Source organism: Mesoplodon mirus (genome assembly GCF_964341445.2).
Source record: "Mesoplodon mirus genome assembly, chromosome: 12".
Lineage (NCBI taxonomy): Eukaryota > Metazoa > Chordata > Mammalia > Artiodactyla > Ziphiidae > Mesoplodon > Mesoplodon mirus.
The window spans coordinates 67,347,591-67,360,294 of NC_138988.1; the positions used below are offsets into that span (position 1 = coordinate 67,347,591).

General features: G+C 45.5%; 1 protein-coding gene across 2 annotated transcripts in view; it reads right to left on the minus strand.

The window, feature by feature from the left end:
- Positions 1-12,300, minus strand: part of LOC309813361 (diphosphoinositol polyphosphate phosphohydrolase 1) — a 96,801-nt gene extending 84,501 nt beyond the window's left edge. The window contains exon 1 of one of the 2 annotated variants that reach the window (XM_082638186.1): positions 11,975-12,300. In XM_082638186.1, the coding sequence (XP_082494312.1) occupies positions 11,975-12,073 (99 nt within the window). In that variant the 5' untranslated portion in view covers positions 12,074-12,300. The remainder of the gene's footprint in view (positions 1-11,974) is intronic. The other variant, XM_082638187.1, reaches the window with a different exon arrangement.
- Between the last annotated feature and the right edge of the window lie 404 nt (positions 12,301-12,704).

Below are 12,704 nucleotides of genomic sequence, written 5' to 3' on the forward strand. Positions count from 1 at the left end.
GGAGCACGGAGTCTTAGCCACTGGACCACCAGGGAAGTCCCTCGTCTTATAATTATTAAAGGCAGTCTACTAAAACTACAAAACCTACTGGGAAGAAATAAGCATTGCAGCGATAGGTATAAAAACCCTGAGTCAGGGCTCAGCACACTCAGTAAATGATGACTGAATATAAGTCTAGTAAATGAGTTATTTCTGCAAAGAAGAAAATGAAAAATTAAATAATCAAAAGTTCCCATTACTTAAAATATATTAGCTCATACTACTCACTATAAAAAGTGTTTTATAAAAGCATATAACTTTTCTTATAGCATATTTTACTAGGATTCTTAAATATTCAAAGACATCATCATCCTTCCTCCTTCTTATAGAAGTAGAAGCACTGTATGTCTAAGTTCATATCCATTTCTGTTCATCATTGCTAAGCTGCTCTCATAAAGCAAATGAGAGAAGTGTTAAATAACAGACTCAAAGAGAAGATTTTCCAGGCAGTTCTTCTTTTTTTTTTTTTGCGGTACACGGGCCTCTCACTGTTGTGGCCTCTCCCGTTGCGGAGCACAGGCTCCGGACGCGCAAGCTCAGCGACTATGGCTCACGGGCCAAGCCACTCCGCGGCATGTGGGATCTTCCCAGACTGGGGCACGAACCCGTGTCCCCTGCATCGGCAGGCGGACTCTCAACCACTGCGCCACCAGGGAAGCCCCAGGCAGTTCTTTAAAAGGACTTTACTCTTTTATGAACAAAGAGATCAACTAACTGTATACAAAGAAAATCTACCTAAGGGATCATTTCTTTTTTGTTTATATTACTCTTCTTCTCTTTATAACATTTTGTTTCTACTTGCTTTAAATTTTTATTCTTTTTGTAATAATTTTTTAATATGGAGTAGATATCCACTGTCTTTATCTCTTTTTGGAAGTGCTCACAAAATACTTACCACAACATAAGATAATGCGCTTTTTTTAACATCTTTTTTTTTTTTTTTTTTGCGGTACGTGGGCCTCTCACTGTTTTGGTCTCTCCCGTTGCGGAGCACAGGCTCCAGACGCGCAGGCTCAGCGGCCATGGCTCTCGGGCCCAACCGCTCCGCGGCATGTGGGATCTTCCCGGACCGGAACACGAACCCGTGTCCCCTGCATCAGCGGGCGGATTCTCAACCACTGCGCCACCAGGGAAGCCCTTTAACATCTTTATTAGAGTATAATTGCTTTACAATGGTGTGTCAGTTTCTGCTTTATAACAAAGTGAATCAGTTATACATATACGTACGTCCCCACATCTCCTCCCTCCTGCATCTCCCTTCCTCCCACCCTCCCCATAAGATAATGCTTTATGACACTTGAGTTACTAATTTTCCATTTAAAAGGAGTTAAAAAGCATCCTACACTGCTTACCAATTTTTTAAAGTATATTTGGACAAAGCACACAAAAACCATGCTCTTATCCTGCCTCAGATACGTAACCAAAAGTGGACTGTTTCTGCGAATCTGGTTACACTAAGAAAGCAGCAGCAGAACACAATTTAAAAAATAAGATGTCAGGGCTTCCCTGGTGGCACAGTGCTTAAGAATCTGCCTGCCAAGTAGGGGACACAGGTTTGAGCCCTGGTCCAGGAAGATCCCACATGCCGCAGAACAACTAAGCCCATGCACCACAGCTACTGAACCTGCGCTCTAGAGCCAGTGAGCCACAACTACTGAAGCCCGCACGCCTACAGCCCGTGCTCCGCAAAAAGAGAAGCCACCGCAATGAGCAGCCCGTGCACCGCAACAAAGAGTGGCCCCCGCTCTCTGCAACTAGAGAAAGCCCGCGCGCAACAACAAAGACCTAACACAGCCAAAAAAATAATAATAATAAACAAAAATATAAATTTTAAAAAATAATAAAATAAATGATAAGATATCCAAAAAAGGGAAAAAACCCACTCATGTTTGCTTTGCAATACTTTTGGTGCTTACACTTGAATATAGGTGTATCATTCAGTAAGTTGTTTTTATTTCCAATTAAATCAGGAGGTTGCACTGTGATGACCTTTTTCTGTCAAGTCCTCCCATACCCAGCTCTGGGTTGGCACTTTGTGGGGAGTGTTAGGAAGAGAGAGAAAAGAAGTTTAAGGCATGGTCTGTGAGAAGGAAAAAAATCCAGTTTTCTTCCTTCTTGAGTAGGGAAAAACCTAGTTCTTCCCTGCTGTGTATTTCTTCCCTGTGAGTCTCCTTTACTACTCACACAGAATGCTTCACTTCTGGGACTTCCTTTGTGGCACAGAGGTTAAGAATCCGCCTGCCAATGCAGGTGACACGGGTTCGAGCCCTGGTCCGGGAAGATCCCACATGCCGCGGAGCAACTAAGCCCATGCGCCACAACTACTGAGCCTGTGGTCTAGAGCCCACAAGCCAGAACTGCTAAGCCCGCTCGCCTAGAGCCCGTGCTCCACAACAATAGAAGTCACCGCAATGAGAAGCCCATACACCACAGAGAAGAGTAGCCCCTGCTCACGGCAACTAAAGAAAGCCCGCGCGCAGCAACCAAGACCCAACACAGCCAAAAAAAAAAAAAAAGAATGCTTGACTTCTAAGACTTCTGATTACCAAATACGTGTGGGGTTTTCCACACCAAGCAAGTCTCTGCAACACTAGCTGGGTGTCCTACAACTTAACTCAATTTTGTCACTATCTACCCAGAGAAAGTGTCTACCTGAAGATCCCACAGATTAAGGGCTCAGTCCTACAGGACTGTCCCTCTCCCCCTTCAGATGCCAGTCACAAGCCCACGTGCTTCTGACCAACCAGCTATAGATCGGCAGTTCCAATCACCCCCCTCCTTGGGTTCCATTAATTTGCCAGAGCGGCTCACAGAACTCAGGGAACACTTGCTTACATTTACCAGCTTATTAAAGGATACAGATGAACAGCCAGATGAAGAGATACATAGGGTGAGGTCAGGAAGGATCCTGAAATGCAGGCGCTTCTGTTCCCATGGAGTTTGGGTACACCACCCTCCCAGTGTGGATGTGTTTGCCCACTGGAAGTTCACCAAACCCCACAGAGGCTTCATTACATAGGCATGATCAATCATTAACTCCATTTTCAGCTTATCTCCCTTTCAAGAGAACAGGGGGCCGGGCTGAGAATTCCAAGCTTCTAATCACGGCTTGGTCTTTCCAGTGACCAGTCCTCATCCAGGAGCCATCCAGGTGCCCACCCAGAGTTGCCTCGTCAGAACAAAAGACACTCCTATCACCCAGGAAATTACAAGAGTTTCAGGAGCCCTGTGTCAGGAACAGAGGTCAAAGACCAATATTAGAATAAGAGGCACTCCTAGTGTTCTTGTCACTTAGGAAATTACAAGCGTTTAAGGAGCCCTATGCCAGGAACCGGGGACAGAGATCAATATGTATTTTCTATTATCTCACAGCCTGTCTCAAGAAGAGCTGAAAAGCCACAATTCCACTCAGAATTCTACCTGCTCCCCATTCCACAGCTGGGGACAAAGGCACATGGCTAAAGCGAACAGCATCCTATCATATTTAGGCTCATACATTACCTTGAGAAGGAAGGTACTATGGCTTAATCAACTCTGAGTAGTCTAAACAATGGGAGTTCAGAAATCAGCAAAACCAGTCTGACTCGGACGACTGCTGAGCTGCTTTTCAGGAGCTTGAAGGCAACTAGCTTCCCCGTGACAGCACTCTCCTAACACATACAGCCCACTGCCAACACATCCCCAGCCTCGCAAGAACTGAACCTACACACACACACACACACACACACACACACACACAAAACCACTCCATTCCCAGCAGTTCCCCACTCTAGAAGAATCCCTGGCATTTAAGGTAACCAAACCCTCAATAAAACTAGGTAAGTGTTGAAAAGTCAAACATACTCGAGTGGCCTGGGTTCAAATACATTTCTAGGAAAAATTGGCAAGCCTTTGTTCTATTAAACAAAAAATGTCCTCCAACCTTTTATTAGCAATACATTGCAGTACTAACTTTTATAAGCTAACTACCTGACTTGTGTGCAACAGCCTGCTACACACACACACACACACACACACACACACACACACACACACACACACACACACAACCTCTGAAAGAAGAACTGAGGGTGAGAAACGGGGTGGCTAGAGAAGACCGGTGGGAAGATTTACCTTTCACTCCATATCCTTTGTACCTTTTGAATTTTGTAGTGTGTTCCTATATATTACCTATTCAAGATAGTCTTTCTCGGGCTTCCCTGGTGGCGCAGTGGTTGAGAGTCCGCCTGCCGATGCAGGGGACACGGGTTCGTGCCCGGGTCCGGGAAGATGCCACATACCACGGAGCGGCTGGGCCCGTGAGCCATGGCCGCTGAGCCTGCGCGTCCGGAGCCTGTGCTCCGCAACAGGAGAGGCCACAACAGTGAGAGGCCCGTGTACCGCCAAAAAAAAAAAAAAAGGATAGTCTTTCTGAGTAAACTACCCTAAAAAGAGTGTAAAGAAACTTTAGGGTCTCTACTTCGGGTCCTTTCAGACTTATCTCTTGAAAAGATTACAGTACTTTATTTTATCTCCACCTGGACATTACTTAAATACAGCTTTTTCTCATAAACTCTTTTACCATCCTATTCACTTTACACCTCATATTCAAAGGAAGGAAGGTGGTTTCACGGGATGTTACTGGTTTGTTTGCTGGCTGGCTTTGCAGGACGGGGTAAAGGAGAGCCAGGAAAACTGGAAAGGTGACAAGGCCCCACAGGATCTGGTTCCCTCCCACCTCTCTAACATCTCCAGCTATACTGGCTGGCTTCCAGTTCTTCCTCCTTCCCAAGCTCATTCTCCACTTGGGGCCTCTGTAATTGATCTTCCCTCTACCTTGCCTTTCAGAGACCACCCAATCAAAATTTGCCAATTCCCCCCCCCACCCCAATCTCAGTCACATCCTACACTTACTTTCTGCTCAGCACCCACCACTGCCTAAAATCATCAAGTTCACTGATATTTCTGCTCATTTACTGTCTCCTGGCATTTATATCAGATGCTTCACAAAAGCAATGACTTCCATTCCGCCTTGTTCATCACTGTGTCCCCAGAACAGTGTCAAACCTGGAAGTAGGCACTCAATAAAATTCTGTAGAACAAATGAGTAAATGAATGAATGAATATAAGAATAAACACTTTTCCCTATTCAAAGGATGAGGAAGCAAAGCCTTCAAGAAGGCTGGGAAAAACATTGTGAACACTCAAGCACCCATGTTACTTTAAGGCAGAAATTCTCAAACTGGATTCAAGAAGTTTTCTTGGGTGTTGTGAGGATTTTACTCAGAAACTCAGATGCATATGTTTTATTACTAAATTTTAAGTTTGAACTTTATTTCCAAATTCAATTCTTTATTCTTCTTTTAACTGCATAACATCTTATTATCTTTTTTGCCTATGATGGTTTCTTTGTTGTTTCACGTTAACCACCATCAATCAAATGCTTTAGACTCAGCACCCATAAACTTCACATTGTGTTTCTTTTACTCTGACCTACATAAAGAACAAAGCAATAATGACAGGAAAATTTTATGAGCATCCCTATCAACCTTCATCTTCAAATTAATTACGTTAATATTAACTTTAGAATACCGATTTGACATACATTGTTGACTATGAACCACTACCAACAGGTCATTAAAACAGTATCTACTACTTGATTGTAGTCTGTTGGTGCATTTATTTACTTATTAATAAAAGGTTCCAGGCTATGAGCAAAATGAAAATCCTTTTCCCTCAGGTACTGCACCACTAGGGTTGGGGATCAGTACATTATATCAATTAGCCAACACAAATCCTGTGAGATGGCACAGACTCTCAAGTTCAGCATCTGAAAGAAATCCTATATGTCCTATGATGGGACGATCCAATAAGATTCTGAAAGTATTTACCACCGAATACACACATACTTTCGATAGGCTGATACTCAAGATTATCAGACACCCTGTCACTAAGACTGGAAATAAGAAAAGAACTGGGAGACTTCTCTGAAACCTATATACCAACACATTATTGGTAGACACTAGCATTCGGTATATTTTGGTTATTTTCAGTTCCTCCACTAGACTGCAAGCTTCTTGAAAGTAGGGACTATGTGTTCATTCACTCATTCACACAGTCAACAAATAATACTGAGCATCTACTACTGTTCTAAGCACTGAGGACACGGAAGTGAATAAAACAGACAAAAGAGACAAAAATTCCTATCCTCAGGGACTAGCTTGCATTCACTTGAGAGGAAACAGACAATATATAGGTGAATACATAGCATGTCTTGACGGCGACAGGTGCTGCCAAGAAAAAAAAGCATAAGAGATGCACAATGGACTGGTGTTATCTTATACACGGTGATCATTAAAGACCTGTCTGATAAGGTGAAAATTAAACAAAGACCTCAAGTGAAGGAGCGAGCCATGCAGATAATATGGGGGAGAAACAGCACAGAAGCCAGTGGGCTGGAAGAGAGGGATGAGTAAGAGGGAGAGTGGGGAGAGATGAGGTCAGAGCTATGGCAGGGGACCAGACCATCCAGAGTGCTGAGGATCATGGTTAAGACTTTGGATTTACTGAGACAGAACACCACTGGAGCAGAGGAGTGACAGGACCTGACTTCTGTGTCAGAAGAATCACTCCACCAGCTGCAGCAGTGAAGACTAGAGGGGTAAGGGCAGAAGCAGGGAGACAAGTTAGGAAGACAAAGCAATAATCCAGGCAAGAGGCAATAATGGGTTAGGCGAAAATAGTACAGTGGAGGGACTTCCCTGGCGGTCCAGTGGTTAGGACGCCACGCTTCCACTGCAGGCGGCACGGGTTCCATCCCTGGTTGGGGAACTAAGACCCCGGAAGCCATGCAGCCAAAAAAGAAAAAAAAGTGTGCTGAAGGAATGAATAAACAAATGCATTCTTGAACAAGGGCCCTTCCTTTTTGTACTATTTTATGAAGAAGAATATAGACTGCTTCACACCCAGTATATACATAACACTCTGTTTATTGAGAAATGAGAATCACCCACACCCAAAAGCAAAAGATTAGGGCAAGGAGTGGAAAAGAAGAATGAAGACTGCAGTACAATTTCAGACCAGAATTCACATCTTGGGAAGTAGGCAGAAAAGGAGGTAATGGGAAAAACATCTGACTAACCCGTATTTATTACGCAGACACAAGGGAAAGGGTGTGTGTGTGTGTGTGTGTGTGCGCACGTGCACACGCACGCACACAAAGCCTCAGAAAAGATTTAGAGAAATGAGGATCAGAAATGTCCAGTCAGATGACTGGATCCATGCACACATGGTGATCCTAGAACAATGTAATACTGTACACGACCAAGATATGCTGAAAAATGACTCCCCAACCAGCCTGGGATCGACTAGAAACCCTTCGTCATGGTTTTCGCCCCTGGGATTGCCACCTGAGCCTTACTCCCCACTCTAGAGCCCGGGGGAAGGTATAGTCGGCAGGGACGTCCTTCCACCTGCTCCTCTGGGGCATTTTTACTGACACTCAGGCCACCAGAGACTCCACTCACTGAGGAGCTTCGATGTCAATCATCTTCTCATCCAACCTAGTGAGCTCAAGGATCTGAGAAAATGAGAACCAGGAGCCCCATGCCAAGAGATGCAGGGCTCCTGATGGAAAAGCTCAACAAGCAAAACTAAGACCTTTAAGGACACTTTTGTCCTATCCTTTTAAAAACAGTTTTAATGCACAGGGAAATCTAACTGAGATGATCCTATCAGTACTCACTTTTCTCCCTCAGTAAACACAGACCCCTTAGGAGCAACTTCAACTTTCCCAGGCACTGTGATGCCATCCAATGTATAGTCAGTATCACCAGCCTTTCTAAGAGTACTGCACATTGCTAGATACTCCAACTGTCTAAAATGCCTGTGTTACACTCCCCTACCCCCAGTCCGGAGAGGGCACACAGAGTACAAGCAATCCCACCCCTAGTATCTCTCACTTTCTGTAAGCACGGAGGCTCCAAAGAAGGAAAGGAATGGGGGAAGAGGGAAAATTTCACTGGAAGTGCTTTAGGAAGGCCCAAGGTGAATGACATGACAAAGATGAATGTCGTATCACCCAACTTAGTTTCTATGAAGAAAAAAAAACCCTGGGACTTCCCTCGTGGCACAGTGGTTAAGACTCCACGCTCCCAATGCAGGGGGCCCAGGTTCGATACCTGGTCCAGGAACTAGATCCCACATGCATGCCACGGCTAAGAATTCACATGCCACAACTAAGGAGCTCACCTGCCGCAACTAAGACCCGACGCAACCAAATAAATAAATATTTAAAAACAAAGAAAAATCTGAAAACATTCATGAAGTTATCTATGTGCAGAGTCCTTCTAGACTTTTAAAACTCCCTCCCTCTCCATCTATTTCAGTATACTAATCCATATTAATTGAGCAGCAATTTTTTTCAGTGACTTGAAATTATTCCAAAGCATTTGAAATACTTTTCACAAAACCATTCCAAAGCATTTGAAATACTTCTCACAAAACCATTCTTTTTGAACTCAAATTTCACCAGCTGACGTCATATTTAATTACACTGCATAACTACAATAACAAGTACAATGAACATAAACAGATATACGGATAAATATAACTGATTCTTTGTAAGCACATGACTGGCTGGGAGGCCACATGCTCCGGGGCCAGTCAGGCCCAGCAGCTCACAGAGTAAAAGCAAGTGTTCAGGGCACCAAGTGGTTAAAACAGAGGCTGGGCAAGAGACTGTACACAGTACATCAGGTTCAAAGCACTGTAAGAAATGTTAGTTGGACTTCCCTGATGGCACAGTGGTTAAGAACCCACCTGCCAATGCAGGGGACACGGGTTCGAGCCCTGGCCCGGGAAGATCCCACATGCTGCGGAGCAACTAAGCCCGTGCACCACAACTACTGAGCCTGCGCTCTAGAGCCCGCAAGCCACAACTACTGAAGCCTGCGTGCCTAGAGCCCGTGCTCTGCAATAAGAGAAGCCACCGCAATGAGAAGCCCATGCACCACAACGAAGAGTAGCCCCCACTCGCCACAACTAGAGAAAGCCCGCGCGCAGCAACAGAGCCAACACAGCCAAAAATAAATAAATAAACTTATTTAAAAAAAAAAAAGAAAAGAAATGTTAGTTACCAGGATTGCCCCAACCTAAAGATATTAATTTATCAAAATGTGTCACCATAATTAGTAAAACGTCTAAGGAGGGGGATTTTCCTGCTGTTGATGCTTGCTTATCAACAGGAAAAGCAGCCAGAGGTTTGAAGGAAAGGGAACTCATTTTCATCATGTTGTTTAGTCTGTCCCACTAGCCTCTAAGCTCCCTCACTGTCTGTCTCCTTTTAACTGTATCACAGAACCTGACACCTGGTGAGTGCTCAATAAACTTGCTCAGTAAATTTGCTGGATATGTTCACACACCCTAACCTGAATCAGTATTATAGCTGCTATCACTGCTGGCCTATAAATAAAATTTTCTGGGGCTGGAAAAATGGAATGTTAGAAGGTTTGACTCATGGTCTGTTATCTGCTAATACTTTCCATCTCTTTTTCTTTACATTGTAAGTACGTTTCCTGACACTGGTTAACTAAATTTATAAATCAGGGTCCTATTCATACTTACGTTATTGTTGTATTAATGCTAATAGTATTCTGTAACGTATTCTATCTTGATTAAAGCCATTAGTGCTCATTAAAAAATAAAATTGGGTTGAATGTCCTATTGAGTTTGAATTTCACATTCCCACAATGTGTGGCAGCTAATACTTCCAGTTTCTAGCACTACTATTGAGAACATAAAAGTTCTCCGGGAACTAACAAATTACTTCCCTTCCAACATAATTATATAATCTGAGAGTTGAATGGCACCCTAGAGATTATTTTGTGGTCCAAAATCCCTCCCAATTAAGGGAGGATAACTACTCAACTTTTGGGGGCAGGGAGGGATGTAAATCTTTAAATCCCACATTACAGAATGCTGCACCTATACAGCATTCTGTATAGAACACACAAAAGAGCCTATACAATAGGCTCTTAATACATATTTGCTTAACTGAACAAATCTAAAATAGGTTCCATTTCATTATTTTCTTATTCTTCCTAGGCTTTAGCTGTAACATCTACTGAATCTGAATGAAAGATATGCATCAATCTTCTGCTCATTAACCAATGTTCAAAAAGAAATTCAGTAAACTCCATGATCAGTCAAATGTTTTAACACTGATGCTGCTTGTACCAATACATAATAAAACTTTAACAGAAAATGGAAAATCAAGTCTTTATTACTTTGCTTATGATCTATAAAGGGTTTCCAACTTAACCCAAAATACTCACGTGTTCTCAATTTCTAGTATGATTTTTTTTAACAAAGTCTTGCATCATTCATACAAGTAAATTATACACCCTTCTACTTATAATTGGGGTGCTCAGATTTAACCATAGTGTTATAGTAAGACATGTTATTATGCTAATTAGTTTTCCCTCCAGTTAACAGCCTGTCATCTCATCTGATTTCCCATAATATGATATGACAATAAAGAGAACAAAGCCTCTGGAGCAGTAAACATCGCCAATAATTTTACTTTACTCAAGCATATATTCCAAAACAAGTACATAATTTACAGCAAGGCCCTGCGTAACAGGCTATTACAATGCATATGTTTTGAGGACTTTTACAATATATTCTAGGACAAAAGTATACATTTCCAAATGCAGTTTCCTACTGTTTTGCTGAACGGGAACACACAAAATCTCTCAACAGCACAATTACAGTGCTTTTAACTTTTTTTTTTCAGGCAATAAATTCCCACTTCCTCCTAAATATCTTTGGACAGCAACTCTGGCAACCCATCTGTGTCTTTCATCACAACTTCTTTTCATAACTAACGGGTCAAGTTCTTTTCTCCCCATTTCAACACGATGTACTGTACTTGCAGCCCTGCCACGATAGCCCACTGCTGAATGCCGGAATACAGCATATTGAATTTCACTGTCCTTTATTGTTTCCAGTTTAACTGCCATTTTACCACCGTACACATGAGAGAAACGCGTTCCCACAGGCATCTTATGAATTTCCAAAGCAGCTATTCTGTGAGGATTTACAAAACATTTGCCTTCTCTGAATTCCCTTTATCACCACAGAAACGGCTGTGAGGAGCTGAGATTTTTTTAAGTACCCTATGCAAAAAGAAACTGATTTTAAGCATTTCTATTCTGCAAGCAAATTTAATCCTAAAGGCCTTCCTATAGGGCAGTGGAGGAATGTCAGGGCAAAGATCTTAAATACCGCTTTTGGCCTTCCCAATTAAAATGAAAAATTTTCAACACACTAAGATTATCTAATCAAATGTCCTTTCTTCTCAGGCTACATCCTAAGGGCTACCCAGAGCAGTGTAAAATAAACAACTGGCTTTGGCTTTTGCACAACGCCCTAAATCTTCCTAAGACACCCCCACTCCGGCTCACAGACGCACATAATCCCTCGGCAAACCCCCAACCTGCCAATGAAGTGGACTCTTTCTCTGTCACAAAGGGCCGGCCCGCGCCTCGTGAACGGAGGCCTCTACACACATGTGCTGGGCTGACAAGTGCGGAGCTGCCCTTTCTGGATCCAAAGCTGCAGGCCTGGACCGAAAGCCACACGCTCTTCCCACCCACTGCCTTCTACCCGCCGCCACTCTCCCCAGTGACAGGCGGCCCGCTCCGAAGTGCCCCAGCCGCCCGCCCGGCCCGTGCCGCATGGCCACGCTCAGACCCACTTCCCCTCCGCCCACCGTCCTCTTTCCTTCCTCCTCTTCCTCGCCTCAGGAAATTCCGTCGGAACTTCATTGGGTCCGAGAGGAGCGGCCCAACCCGGGGCCCGGGCAAACCCTCTCCAGCGGCCGCGACCCCCGCGCCTCGGCCCGAGGCGGCCACCGACCCCGGGGACCCCAGGCCCGCCCGGCCCGGCGCCTCACCTCCTCCTCACTCTCGCTACGGAAACACAGGCACGCGGCCCGCTTCTTGTAGCCATCGCCGTCATAGGTGCGGGTCTGGTTCGACTTGAGCTTCATCATCCTCCGGGCCCGGATGGGGGTGAGGTGCGGGTCGCGGGAGTCGAGGGTGGGGAGTCCGCTCCAGGCGGCCGCGCGCGCGCGCGCCCCCGGCTCGGCCAAGGGAAGCAGGGAAGGGGTGCCGCTTCTCCGCTACACGGCTCCGCCGCTGGCCCGCCGCGGCCGCCTCATTTCCCCCGGCCCAGGCCCCGCGCCGTCGCCGTCACGGCTGCCGTCGCCGCTGCCGCCACGGCCGCCGCCCCCTCTGCCGCCGCCACCCCGGACGACGACTGCGTCGCCATCTTGGGCGCGCTGCGTCAAGAGCGTAAAGCCGCGCCGGCCTACCGGACGGCCGCGCGCTCGCAGCGCAGGCCGCGTTCGGGAATCGCGCCCTCCCATTCCGCGCGGCGTAAACGAGCGTATGGAATGAGAGGGCCGCGCGACTGGAGGTGGCCTCTACGCCAATAGCGTAGAGGTGGGGACGGTGAGGCGCGTTGGGAGACAGCGGGGGGAAAGGGGATGCGGGTGCAGGGCCGCCCAGCTCCGCTGAGGAGGGGGAAGCGAGGATTTGCCCAGGGTCACGGCGCCCGGGCCTTGGCTTTGCCCATTCATCTGGGAGCGGGTGAGGGGGAAGGTCTAGAGGTAAAGGTGGGAT